This window comes from Gopherus evgoodei, chromosome 5, assembly GCF_007399415.2.
Source record: "Gopherus evgoodei ecotype Sinaloan lineage chromosome 5, rGopEvg1_v1.p, whole genome shotgun sequence".
Classification (NCBI taxonomy): Eukaryota; Metazoa; Chordata; order Testudines; family Testudinidae; genus Gopherus; species Gopherus evgoodei.
Genome location: NC_044326.1, coordinates 75515703 through 75530419, shown reverse-complemented (window position 1 = coordinate 75530419; position 14717 = coordinate 75515703). Strand labels below are relative to the sequence as shown.

At 41.2% G+C, this 14717-nt stretch overlaps 1 protein-coding gene across 1 annotated transcript in view; it reads left to right on the top strand.

The window, feature by feature from the left end:
* The window catches only part of TLL1 (tolloid like 1), a 106557-nt gene that overhangs the window by 11024 nt on the left and 80816 nt on the right, over window positions 1-14717 (top strand). The window contains exon 4 of the mRNA XM_030564889.1: window positions 12847-13025. Within this exon, the coding sequence (XP_030420749.1) occupies window positions 12847-13025 (179 nt within the window). The remainder of the gene's footprint in view (window positions 1-12846; window positions 13026-14717) is intronic.

Sequence of the window (14717 nt, the reverse complement as noted above, 5' to 3'; positions counted from 1 at the left end):
TAATTAATGCTAGTAGTGTGTGGCCATATATGAATTTGTTTATACATGCAGTTTTTCTTTTAGTCCTTTCCCTTTATCCCACTTATCATCCACTTTCCACCATTCTTTCACTTTCTTCAAAATGTACTTTGTGGATATTCATCATCCATATTCTTTTTTTGCTCACTTTTATTAAAATAAAATAAAAATCGTACTCTTGTAATTATTGCTTAGAAGCTCCTCAACTTCATCTCCATTTATGTTCTCTATTTTTTGATATCTGGGTAATTCAAAGCTTCCATTTCTGTTTGCCTATTCACAACCTTTTTTGATTTTGATTACCTATGGATCAGGTAGCTCGTCGTCAGAAGGCTTGAATAACATGAGTAGAGGAATTTGCTACATTTTATTAGGTTCAGTTTTGAACTGTGGCTCGTCCTCGTCATGTCTCATTTAATTAACACGTTGTTTGAGATGGGACCCAGGTATTGTTTCATAGTCTATTACAGTTGAAAAGGCACCGGTGAGTTGAAATTCCATAGTTAGTGGATGGTGGTCATTTGCACCCTCTAATTGCAGTATGAGCAATGGAAAATAAAGATTTATAGTATGATTATGTTACCAAAGCAATATACATTGTTATTCTTGTCCACTGGTAATAAATATGGATGTAGTTATCTGGTTGTGGTATGTAACATTTTCATCTCTAAACAGGTTGAAAGAGTGTGATGTTGTGTAAACCGCTAGTTGGTAATTACAATCTGTAATATTCTCTAAAGAATTGCTGCTTATGGTTCTTGGGTGATATGTAGAAGCTGCTTGGAGATTCAGTCACTATAGGAAGCCAAGAAAGGGCTCAGCTATCCCAAGCAGCACTTAAGCTCATGCTCACAATAAATATTACTGAGAAAAAGAGCAAGTCTGTTTTGTATGTAGTGAGTCTGAAGAGGAACAATAAGTCACATTGTTTTCACACTGCAATATGCCTTTGATCTTTGTGGCAATTTTTTTTATTTACCTGCACACTTAACTACTTTCTTATGACAGACTTCATGTGATTTAGAATAATCACTGTTGATTTCCTTCAGTATGAGCGTTTGACAAGTTGTCTGAAGTAAAGAAAACTCATATCTTTCATGTCATGTTCCATGTGCTTTAATCTGTAGAGTTTCTAAATGGTCAAAAGCTGTTTGAACCAAATGCCATGTTTACATGATACACATTACAGACTGGATTTTTAAAAATGGATAAAAGTTATATTCTGTCTTTAAAAATATACTTATGCTTTAATGTTTTGCTTTAGTAGCTTTATTTCTTGCAAGTAGAAATGACTGGCTATTTAAACAGGTGATACAGTTCTTTCATGGAGTTCAAAAATATTTTATATTTATATTAAAATAATCATATTTAAAGGTCTCTAATGTTAGTAATGACTACCACAGTCATGCATGAAGAAAAAAGGCTCTGCTGCTGAAGCTGGTCATAGTGAAGCTCTGGTTGTTTGCCCTTCATAACCCTTCAAGTCATAATTATGAGTAGAGCTGGGTAAGGGGTGTGTGTGTGTGTGGAGGGGGGGGCATAAGTATTACTGAAGGTTTTTGTGAACTGTGAATCACATTCTAATTCTGTCATGTTTGTACCCCTTTTTGTTTGTTTCTTGGAAGTTTGTGAGAGAGTACAAAGTTTTGTTGGTATAGTCTGAATATTAACAGGAAATCAGAACCTGTAGCAAAGATTTGTCTAATCAAGAAATGAAATTCTGGCTGAAGCAGAAGCAGTTTATAAAAGTTAAATCTTTCCAGTCCAGGAAGAGAAATAGCAGCATGTGACTTACTAAAGGTGACTAGTAATACAGCTTAAGTAGCAAATCGATGTAGACTTAGCAGTGAAATGAGGACAGACACATTGATGGATTTTATTTGGCAGACTGTAACACGCGAGGGGCTCTACCCACCCATCACCCATACTCTCCTGTACCAGGCAGGTGTTGCCGCACTCCTACTATGGGTCCATTAATTGAGAGTAGTCTCTCCTCGGTCTATTTCCCAGGACTCAGCTCACTCTAAGGGGGATAGACGGTGCAGAAGAGTGGGGACCTCAACCCACAAGGGCCACAAGGTCTGACCACATCCTCTAAACCAAAGACCCATCACCAAAATCTCAGGTTTTTACATCTAGGAACTGTTCATTTTATCCTTTAACCCCACTGGGAACAGGGAGTGCCATCTTTAACACCACCTCTTCTCTCCCAACTACTGCCCAATCCAGGCCCTCACATTTCACAACCATTTGTCAGTTCCTCCATCTGACATATGTGCACATAATCCCTGAAAAATTCAGGCCTTTTGTAATAGATATCCATATGCTGTATCACTGAACCTCCTGTCTCCAGGAATATCCTAGTGACCTACCTATTCACTTTCTTCCTTGTCTTGTCCACACAGGCTGATCTGCAGCTTCCTGCCAAATCCATCTTGTGAGCATTTCTGACCATACTAACATAATCACTGGCCACAATTGCCTAATTAAGCTAACATCCCTCTGAATTCTATCCCTTAAATTGACTCCTGTGCAGCCCACAAGATTATTCCTCCTGAGGTGAATAGCCAGCATGTGAGCGGGTTTGCTTTGTTCAACAATGAGAGCAGAAGTGGCGTGAGCTGATCCCACTGCATGCCTCCTTTGCCGAACCACTGGATGCAAACAGCTTCGGACCTGAAGCCTAGCTGAGATCTACCTGCCATCCTGGCTGCCTTCTTCTACAGAGTGCTTCAAATCTGAATATTAAGTATGCTCTGGGTATCCTCTGAAACAAAAAAGTGCCCGGGGTTAGTTACTTTTTACTGTTCCCTGCCATCTTTTCCTTGGTGTGGACATACATCTTGTAACACCTTGATTTCCTGTGTCCTATCACCTTTACTATCCATGGACCAAAACCCCTGCAGCTGTTGATGTCACTGTCCCAGTCCTGAAAGAATGAATGCCATATATACCGAAGTCAAGAACGCAGTAGCGCAAGGTTTTTTCTCAGTACTGCAGGAAATTGGTATCTTGTTAGGAAGCTGCCATTGCCCTGTGTGGATGGCTGCAGGCTCTGGATTTTTAGTAAGGCTTTCACTGCCTTTACAGGGCACAAGTGTTCATCTGAACATTCCTTCAACACCACTTATTCCCTTCTGGTCTTTTTGAGGACCTTAACTGCCAGGACACTATTCCTGTCAATTGTTGTAAATCTGTTAAGTTCAGTGCTCACTGGAACCTTCCTGCTGTTGCCAAAAGCACCTGTTCCCTCACTCGAAAAGTGCCCAAAAGGGCAAAAATCAATGCCACCCTAAAAAAAATGGCCTCCCTCTCACAGCTGCAGACCCATCTTAAAGTCTTTAATAAGACTGGGTCTTACCTATGACAGTGAATGTTGTCCCTCTAGTGTCAACCCTTCCTATGCCACCCTTCTAAGTGCTTCTGTAGTAAAAAATGCGTTCTTGGATCTGGGAAACCCACCAGCCTACATGAGTAGGACAGGCCTGCTATCCCACCAGATATAATGGAGAGAGCCAATCAGCAATGAGTCAGAGACATCCCATATTGCACCATCTGGTGTATAGGTATAGGCCACCCATGATGAAGCCCTTATTGAGCCTTAAATGCCATGAATTCTCTAAGGCTAGCTCATCAGCCCTGCGAGTATGTCTACATTGCAGTTAGACACCCATAGCTTGCCCATGACAGCTGACGAGGCTTGGGCTAAGGGGCTGTTTAATGGCAGTGTAGACATTCAGGCTCAGCCTGAAGGCCATTACCAGCTTCATTACCTGAGCAGTCTTAGCCGACTGTATGTTTACAATATGGACCACAGATTGTTTTTTGCACCAGAAACACACTTGCTCTTTTAAAAGCTTTCTCCCCAGAAAGTGACTGCCAGCAGTATAGTTTTTGATCAAGGTAATGTCTCTTGTAATGTGCACACCATCTTCCTTGACAGTAAACCTATTCCTCCCAAGATGTCAAATTGTATTGAAGTTCAGTCTTGAGCAACCAGTCCAAATGTCATATAGAAATTCCATTAAACTCTTCCAGAAGTCTTTCCCACATTTTAAAATCTCCTTTCATTTCCCTTGTCATTCTGACAGTGGTGGGGGGTTGTACACTCGAGAAGAACCTGATGCCAGATGGGTGCAGAATGCCTGACTAGGAGCTACCACCCATGGAAACTTTAGGTGCCCCTTGACTACTTGTTCCCTCAATGCAATTTTATTTGCCTCTTTGAGAGCCCATGTCAGTGCCCTGACCAATCCTATCTTCTCTACAGGTAACCTTAGAAACACCCTGAACTGTGTCCAGTTCTATGCCCAGGTATATTTAAAGGTTGAGCAGGGCCTTCTTTTTCCCCCATGGTGAGGGGGGACCTTTGGGCACTCAGCAAGTTCTAGAATTCCTCAAGCAAGTACTCATAGTTGCCTTTCCCTAATCTACCCTACTTGCAAATAAGTTGTCAAGCTAGTGCATCAAATAACACATGCTATACTCCCGCACAATTGCGCATTCCAACATGGAGCTGAATCTTTTGAAAGTGGCACATGACACAGAGCACCCAATGGGCATGGTTTTATCAAACTGAAACCCACACAAGGTATTGTCCCTGCTGTCACTTAAATGGCAACCTTCAGAGTCATTGTATGCTCAAAGCCTTTAACAGACTTCAAATTCTTTGCCCAGGATGGCATCTCACTCCCTCTTATATTGAAAAACATCTGAAAATCCATTCTATAAATAAGCTGTTTCTTTTTTCTCGGGGTAGCCCGTAACAAATTCCATAACACTTGTACCTTAATTGGAGGAGAAACCTTTCCATGATTACTGCTTCCCCTGTAGCACCTCCCAAAACACTGGGTCCTTGTGGACACCCTTTCCTACCACTCTCTTGGAACTGCCTTTTACCCCCATAACAAGAGAGGGTGCTTTGCTGACCCCCATCCCACCTCCTACAGTGGTGTCTGCACTAGTATTGAGAGCAAAAACATTTCCCATTGTTAAATGCAAAGCATACATTCACTTTTAAATCTGCAGTTTGAAGCTGAGAATTTGACACTGGCAACCTCTGTGAATGTCAGCTGGATGGGGCGATAAGGAGTCATACTCTAAACAAAATTTCTGGTCTATTTTACCCCAGGGTAATTCAGGTTCCTTTGCTGTCCACTGTTCAAATTCCCCACCATATGTTGTGTATGCTCTCTCTATTAAGTCCTCAGACTTGAACAAGGAAATACATCTTTCTGGGTTCCTCACACAAATTATACCTACATGAATGTGAAAGTCCATGGTCCAGTTCTCAAGAGTTTGAGGCGCCTTAGATCTGTGGGATTCGTCCTAGTCTTTTCTGTCCTTTTCCCCATTCCTTGGTCTGCTCTTCCATAAACTGCAAGGTAAATAAATCCACAAACTCCCCCTTCCAAATCTTTGCCTTAACCTCTTTAGAGAGATGAGTCCCCAGGGGCCAATTGGATCCCTCATAAGATCAAGGCCTTTACCTGCCCTCTCTTCCACCTGTGTCTCGTTAAGAATGCTGCTGACCAGTTGTGCGTGTGTGTGGTGAGGGGGCCTCCCTGACTGCTCTGTATCCCTTTGTGGAATATCAGTTCAGCGCCAAACCTGTGACATCGTTACACCCTCATCTAAGAGGGGCCCATCCTTCTCAGGAAAGCTGCCCAGCTTATGGGCCCCAATGCCAATGGTTTCACCAGGTTTACCCCCCGCCATCCCATGAGAAGGGATGTCAGAGGGAAGAGTGATGTAGGCAGATACCTTTGCACCTGAGGGCTGCAATCCCCTCTTTCACTATGTGCGGGCTGCTGGTAAGCCCTACTGCTGTATCCCTAGGAGGCCTGCTGGACTCCTCGTGGGTTACGGGGGCAAAGTGCAGGCCCCAGGACATTCACCTATTCCTTGTCCAACTTCCTGAGGCTTGGACCCTCACTTTCCCCAAACTTGGACCCATGGACCTCCTGTAAAAAGGATTCAGGATCCCATCTGAAAGGAATGCACTCCTCTAATCCACTACCACCAAAGTTCTGCCCACCTGTTCTCATCCCATGACTCATCTGCTTCAGTTATCTGCAGGCCATTATCTGTGTCAGTTATCTTCAATCCTGTGAAGACTGAACACATTCTTCCCCGTGGGATGGCAATCCAAGGCCAACAATTCAGGCAATTTTGCTGGAGAATGAACCCTCACCCGCCCCTACAGCCTCCTGTAAGGCCAGGCTGAGTTGCTCCAATGCCTGGCTCCTTCAGAGTGGCTCCTGGACTGGGCACCTGCAGACCTGCTGTCCATATCTTTGGCTGAAGCCCCATGAGTCCTTCCCCTTCCACCATCCATAGTAGGGAGGAAGGGGGCATAACCAGACACGGAGCATTATGCTCCTGCGGCAGCTACAGCATACCCTGCCATGAGCAGGTTGTGGGGGAGCAGTTGCCACAGACCTGGCCCTGGCAAGGCTGCCCAAGGACACAGGGCCTTTTGCAGCTGCCTTAGAGATATCATATGACCTACTGTTTTCCCCCATATTCCCTCAAGCAAGGGTGTGTGCACATTGCCACAGTTGCAGGCCCAACCTGGGCTGCACCACATTGGAACCCAGCTGTCCATCAGCTTCCCCGTGTAGCTCTGAGCCTCCCTGCCCTTGAGAAGGGGAGCCAGTATGGAATCCCTCCCTAAGAGGGCTTCTGCTCCAATAGCGGTCAGAACCTCCATGCTGGGGAGAAGAGGTAATTCTTACCTGTCTTTCTCTGCATACTATTGGCAGCAGCTGCTGCTGCTGGAATGGTAAGTAACCCTTTCTCTGCTGGAACACAGCTGAAGTGCAGGCACCTGCTCCAGGTTAAATCTTATGAGCTTGGGAATGCTGGCCAAACAGCACTTTTTCCCCCTCCCACCCCGCCTAACTACCCAATGGGTGCCAGAGGCTCCAAGGATGGTGAGGAGGAATTACCTGGTATCCCTCAGTGAGTGACTCCCTCCCTCCTTGCTGGGGCTGTCCTCCTCTGCCAGGAGCATCAAGTTACCCCACCAGTTGAGGATTGTGGATGGCATTTCTGAATATTGAGTAATCAAATGAATGCCCACTCTACACAGTTTGCAAGCTGACATTATTTCTAATAAACTATTCACAGAATAGTTTTGAATATCAAACAAATCAGTAAAAATCACTACCTATTTGTGGACAATTTGTGGAAAGGACCAAAAGAGATAAATTCACCAAATCAGAACAAATATTTGGCCTTCTCTATTCATGTGCATTTTAAAGCCTAGTTTTGGAATAAATGAGTTTGGAACAAACAAATGGAACAAAAGGTTACATATAAATATAGACCAAAATGAATATAAGGAAAATAATATGGTTTTGTCTACAAGACTTTTACCAAGAATTATATTTGAAGTTGGAAGAAAACTACTACTAATAATTTTCCTTACAATTTTATTCCTGATGAAAATGTCCAAGGCAGACCACTATTGTTAACTTTATTTCTATATGAGTGTCAATCCAATTTCCACTTTACCTAGAGGCATTTTGGACTGTGAATGGAAGGAGTGTGGTTTGACCAGTAAAGTGATTAACAAAATTGCTTCATATTGAGTTCTCTTTTGTGAATTACAGATTGTTTTCCTCTCTATGTAACCAGAGCAAAGGGTGTAATCCTAGTGGGTTTGTGGAGTTCTGCATCATTTTGATCCACAGCACCATGCAGTTAATGTCATGGTGAACTGCTATTATCATTCAATAGGGTGCTTTAAAGTATCATGTTCTGTAGTATGCAGCTGTTTAACCCACCAAAAAACTGAGACTCAGATCCCACAGGTTTCCCCTTCCCACTCATCAATTTTAAGACATATTTTATGGCAGCTCTGTGGGGCTCAAAGGGCCCTTATTTTTCAAAGAATAGCGGTAGTAAGCACTGCACTCTCTCTCTGCCAGTTGTTTCTCTTTGCTCACCATTATTGATCAGCTACACTGATTACATGGAATTAGAGATTCATAAATAATTACCGTCTTCAACTGCAGTCTGGTGCAATAAAGATTAAAGAAATCAGGAGCTTTATAGTCTGCCTGTTGGCTGAGTTTGAGAAGGATGACAAGTGCTCAGACTATAGAGAGACGCTCAGGCCTTGTGCCAAGCACACCTAAATATGTGGTCACAACAAAGGTATTGCAAATCAGTGCCATTTGATGTATCACTTTTTAATATTCTTGACCCTTTGACTCCATTTTGTTGTCTGAGTGATCAGAATGTTGTAACTTCTTTGGATGAATCTGATGTGTGCATGGCAGGGCACTCGATGCAGTGAATCCTAATGACACCCCTTCCCTCCTGTATTCTATATTACTATGGTTATTTTAAGACTCTGTGTTTACTGTTGACTGCTGTTCTCCTTTGAAGTAGAAAAAGATAATCAAAGAGCTTGCCTGCAATCTGTATGAAGTGTTTGAACTCCATTTAGTAATCAAAGTTAAGAAATTGCCATAATCAGCTGATTTTTTTAAAAAATAGGCTGATACTCTGTTTTCAACATAATTTGGCTGCTGAACTTGAGACACCCAAAGGGGCCTGATTTTCAGAAAGGCCTGTCCATTTACCTTCTGAAACCAGAACACCTTTAAAGTGTCTCAAATTGAGCACCCAAAATTACTATTTACTTTTGAAAATCTTGGCCACATTGTCTCTCTTTAGTGGGAATAGCAGTAAAATTTTGCAAAATCAAGGAATATACTATAAAAAGCTACCTCATTTTATGATATAAAACCCAAAGCTCCCTAGGACAATCAATATTTTACACTACTGTTATTCAAAGGCAAATAATTAGTATTTGTTTTACATATCAAACATTTTATGTGATTTTTATGTGCTGTGACGGATGTTTTGGGTTTTTTCAAATCACATTGCCTAGCTTTTGAAACTAATAGAGCAGAATCTTGAAAGGTTCTGTGTTGCTATTGGAGACAGAATGAAGAAGAAGAAGAAAACAAAACAGTGAAGAGTATTGACTGTGACTGAATTTTATCGGACTGTGCTATTGCCTCATGATTTGAAAAAGTAATTGACAGTGGGATATAAGACTCAAAAGCAGGGAAACAAACAGAACAAAAAAACCCTACAAGGTGGCCGGAGCCGGGGTGCAGAGGGACTCCCTGTGCTGCAGAGTGCGCGCCCGGTCTAATAGGGGGGAAGAGAGGGAGTTGGGAGGAGAGAGAGAAGGTGGCAGCCAAGGCTTCAGTGGGGCACTGACCATGCGGCCCCAACCGCCGCGCCGCCTGCTGGGAGGGCTCTGCGCCACTCCGGTCGGCTGGGAGAGAGGATGCTGGCTGCCCTGTCGAGTTTGCTGAAGGGTGCTCCCCTCCTCCACGCCCTACAGGGCAGCCTGATTGGGGAACCAAAAATAAAAACACCTGCTGTGCTGCCCTAGGATTGAGCAGAATGCCGCCCCATAGAATCTGCCACCCCAAGCACGAGCTTGCTCGGCTGGTGCCTGGAGCCAGCCCTGATTCAGTACGTGCAAGGCAATGAATTTAGCCGTATGAAAAAACTGCCGTGCTGTTCTCCAACCAGCCCAGATTTGCCGCTCCATCCACACCATTTTTGTTTTGTTTGTTTTTTTTCCCCTGCTTTGCCGCTCCGGCCATGCCGCAGGGTTTCTTTTTGTTTTTTTCCCCAGCTTTGCTGCTCCAGCCATGCTGGGTTTTTTTGTCCCCCCTCCTTTGCCGCTCTAATCGCACTGTTTTTTGTTTTTTTTTCCCCCCTGTTTTGCCGCTCCGGCCGCCCCCCCTTTTTTTTTGCTTGGAGCGGCAAAAAAGCCAGAGCCAGCCCTGACTGAATTTAGCTGTATGAAAAAACTCGCACAGATACAGACAGATATTTATGACTGTATCTGTAACTTTCACTCCATGCATCTGAAGAAGTGGGTTTTTTTACCCAGAAAAGCTTACGCCCAAATAAATCTGTTAGTCTTTAAGGTGTCACTGGACACTTGTACAGCAAACAGGAGAAGATAACCACCTGATTTGCTTCCAGCTGTTTCTATAGGTTTCCAGACTCTTCAACGAGGGCCTGCAGGATTAGAATAAATTAGGTTAGTTTGGCAGATTGGTTCTTGACAAATCCATGCTGCTATTCCTTATAACTCTATTATGCTCTAGGTGATTACAAATTGATAATTTAATAATTGGTTCCAGTATCTTTCCTGGTATTGAAGTTAAGTGGAGTGACTTATAATTCCCCAGGTCCTCTTTCTTCTTCTTTGTAAAGATAGGTACTTTGTTTGCCCTTCGGGACCTTACCCATTTTCCATGAGTTTTCAAACATAATTGCTAACAGTTCTGAGATTATTTCAGGTAGTTCCTTAAGTACCCTAGGATTAATTTAATAAGATCTGATGACTTGAATACATGTAACTTATCTAAATATTCTTTAACCAGCTTTTTCCCTATATTGGCTTGCCTTCCTTCTCCCTTGTTAATATTAATTGTGTTGGGTATCTTGTTACCATTAACCTTTTTAATGAAGACTGAAGCAAAATAGGCCTTAAACATCTCAACCTTCTTCATGTCATCAGTTATTAGCTCTCCTTCCCCGCTAAAAAGAAGACATACACTTTCTTTCATCTTTCTCTTCTTCCTAATACATTTGAAGAACCTCTTGTAATTGCCTTTTATGTTCCTTGCTAGGTGTAATTCATTTTGTGCTTTAGTCTTTCTGATTTGTCTCTACATCTTTGTGCTATTCCTCTGAACTGCTCCTTAGCAATTCATCCATGTTTTCACTTTTTTTAGGATTCTTATTTTTTTATTTTAAGGTCATTAAAGAGCTTGTGATGGAGTCATATTTTTACTATTCTTGCTAAATTGAAAATAGTAAATAAAATGATAGAGACAGATGTGTGTCAGAAATCTCAGCCAACCTTCTGATCCCAAATATCTCTCCATCCCTATAGGTTTTGCTTTAGTCTCTGTTCTTTCCTTTTCCTGTCATAGTGAGCAGACTACATTTTTCAAGCCTTTTCAAAAGAGCAGACATCTCCGAAGAATGCTGAGTATGGATGCTGAAAAGGACATGCCAGCTCCATTAGATTACATTGGAATCATGAAAGCACAGAAAGACAGGAATGAAAAATGAGAGCAATTGTGAAGCTGGCTTTTATTTTTTTTACCACTCCCTCAGAAAAATGACTCTTCAGGAAGATTGTTATCCAAGAAAAAGGGAGAGGGAGAACAAGTGCACCATTTATATCTGGACTACATTCTCCCAATATGTAAAGATTACTTTTGTGGGCCACATTATCTGTCACATACCAGAAAAATCTTGGGGGAGAAGGGGAGAGATGGCATTCCTGTTTACTCAATCGTAGGAGTATCATAGAATTTAAAACCTCATTTCACTTCATTTCAGGGTTATCTACAAAGTATTCATCTCTCTCCTGTGCTTTCTTGTGTGGGTTGACAGATAGGTAAATCTTCAATGGGTTACGGTATCATTAACATTTAATATTTCTAAAACTCTGCAACCATAATTAATGAAGTAGCATGAATTTTTAGATTAAATATGAAAGATTTACCTACTAGCTAACCAGAGTTGAGTGGCTACGAAATCTGGATGAGTGTTGGTAAGAAGTATAACAGAGATAGACACAGCAGGAATCTACTCCCTGCTGCTGCTTCTCCACTCTCCCCTGCTCCTGACCCTCCCAGCTATGGAAGTCTGGTTGAAAGATTAAGGTATTGGAACCAAAGTTATAGCTTTTGTGTTCTTATTAGAAACAAAACTTTGGCCTCAGACCATTTGATGGTTCTGAACTGAGTCAGAAATACAACAGGAATGCTATAGAGTGTGAGTCTTTGTGTGTTTATGGGGCCTGCTGAAAAGGTTTGGGAAAATAGATGCAGACACAATAGTTTTCTAATTCAATTTCTGATGTGATTTAGGCATCAGTCTATCAAAGCACTCATGTACATGATTAATTTTAAGCATATGAATAGTCCCAGTGAAATCAATGGAGTTACAATGGTATGAAAACTAGTGTTTTATTATTGAGCGGAGATTACCTGAGAGAAGATTCAAGTCCAGTATGGTCAGTAATGGGAGACTTTACTTTTATTCTTTTTTTATTTTTTAATTTGTCATAGAAAGCATTTTTAGACTTAAAAATTAAGTTTTGCTCTTTGCACATTAAGTGGAACATTCCTCATCCATTCTTTCTTGAGAGAGGACAACCTCTCTTTCCAGGCCAGAAAGCATGAATATGTGGAGGGTTTTTTATGTTTACTGTCTCCTCTACTGGGAGGAAAAAAGATGTTTCTTAACAGATCCTTATTCAGGGAATGTGGGAGAGAAATTTGAAAAAGCTGATGACAGAACTTCCTAATGATCCAGAGATGACTGCAGTAGATACTCTACTCCCAAGCAGAGCAGTAGAGGGCTAATCACTTTCCCTGCACACCTACTGGTGTTATATGTGCTACTTTATGTGAAAGACAGCACAGAAGCAGCACCACACTGCAAAAAAGACTGATTTTAATCACAGCCATTGTATTTTGTTTGTTTGTTTTGGTGTACAAATCTCCTTTGTTTTTCAGAGTGACTCGAAGAACACAAATAACAGTCCATTAGATCATAAGTGGCACCTTGGAAAAAGAAATTCATTCTAATAGTTATATATAATAATACTCTGTATTAACTACTATAAATACTAACTTCAGCTTGTTGTAGCACTGTCATGTAATGTACTGTATGGAATTTTTAAAAATTGCCCTCTAGCAAAATGTTATTTTTAAGTTGTTTTCTTGAAAGTTTTAATCTCTATTTATATTTTGATTACAGATGCTGTTCTTATGTGGGTCGAAGGGGAAATGGTCCTCAGGCTATATCTATTGGCAAGAACTGTGATAAATTTGGAATTGTTGTTCATGAGTTAGGGCATGTGATAGGCTTTTGGCATGAACACACGCGACCAGACCGAGATGACCATGTAACCATCATTAGAGAAAACATCCAGCCAGGTGAGACAATTTGATAAGGGTTCTTAGGTTATATTATTTCACTGTTTATTTTTGTTCTACTGAAGATTGTAACAATTTTTACACTTTTTAAATGAGTCTTTTCAATTAAAATAATTACAATTGAAATTTTGAGTGTTCTTAGAAAATTCAACATTCTAATAAACTAGCCAAAATTAACATTTTTACATTTACACCATTCTTTTTATTTGGAGGGATCCCAACATGGTTCAAACTATATACTATATATACAGTACGACTAAAGTGTAATCATATCTGGAGTGGAGAGAAACAGCCAAATAGACATCCAGTTAAACAACCTGGAGGGACTCCAAGGAAAGTCACTAGTCTTATGGAAAGAGCCGTGGGACGTTTCATGTTCATACAATGGAGGCAGGACTGTGGTTTTATGGTAAAGATAAGTAAAATTGTGACAAGGCTTGGAAAATGAACTAAACGCTAACAGAAATTGTTTTTTGACAGAAAATTTAGTTTTTCTCTAAGTAACATTTTTTGTGACAAGTGTCTGCTTTAAGTGGAAACATTTGCGTTTCCAACAAAAATCAAAAGTTTTCTGTTTTCAGTCAGAAAATGTTTGTTTTTTCAATGAAAAGTCAACATTTTCCATGGAGGAGAACCTTTCTGACCAGCTCCATCCAATGCTTACTTGCCCTGGGCCTAAGCCTATTCACCACGCTGAACTATATTAGTGCCTAAGCCTCGCCTGCACCAAGCCACACCAAGCCACACCTCCTACTATATGTTCTCCTACTGATTCTATACTACTGGGTGTAGGCCTGTTGGGTGAACTCAGTTCTTCTAATTAATGCTGCCCACTCAAGTAACACTGGCTAACTTAATTCATACTGCCTCCAATAAATGAATTCTCCATACTCCTAAATAAAATAGTTAATGCTGTTTTGCTCAACAATAAAGTCATGCTGGACAGCATTCTCCCTACCCACTCATTAAATAAATGTGTGATCTCATCCCTATCACACATGTGTACAAGTCCACAAAGCCCTCTGCTGCAGTGGCACACACATGACTATGTACTGTGATCATCCTGCAAAACCCTCTACTTCAGGTGGAAGAAGTAGCAGGCATCTGCTTGACAACCCTGCTCCTTAAAAGTGACTTGTATGATAGTCCATTTGCCTAACAGGGAAGTAGGGAGGTTGAGATTATCTTGTCAAGATATAAACCTATGATTCCAGAGACTCTGTATTTCAAAGTTGATGTTTTAGATGCTAAAGGCCTGATATTCAAAACTTCTGAAAGCCCATGTTGACATGGAAATACGCCTTTGTAATTTTGCATCAAATTTGCATGCACAGTTATGATGATTGTATACACAAAACCAATACTGGTATGCAAATTGAAATGTGGTTATCTGGCTAGCCATTTATATACCCAGATTTAAATGCATAAACAAATCAGGTTTACAATCTGGCCCATACCATTGAAAGTTTTATTCTTATGAAATGTTCTTTGCAATGCTTATCTGACCTGTTCTTGTTGGAATCAGAGTTAGGCTACAGAAACTGATTTTGGCCCACAGAGACAGAAGAGCAACCCATAGAAGATAAAAATTGCTACTTATGCTAGCATGCAATTACTGTACTTGATTCTACAAGCCTATGTTGCTGCGGATACATTTAGTTTTACAAATTATTCATATTTAATTCAGGTGAG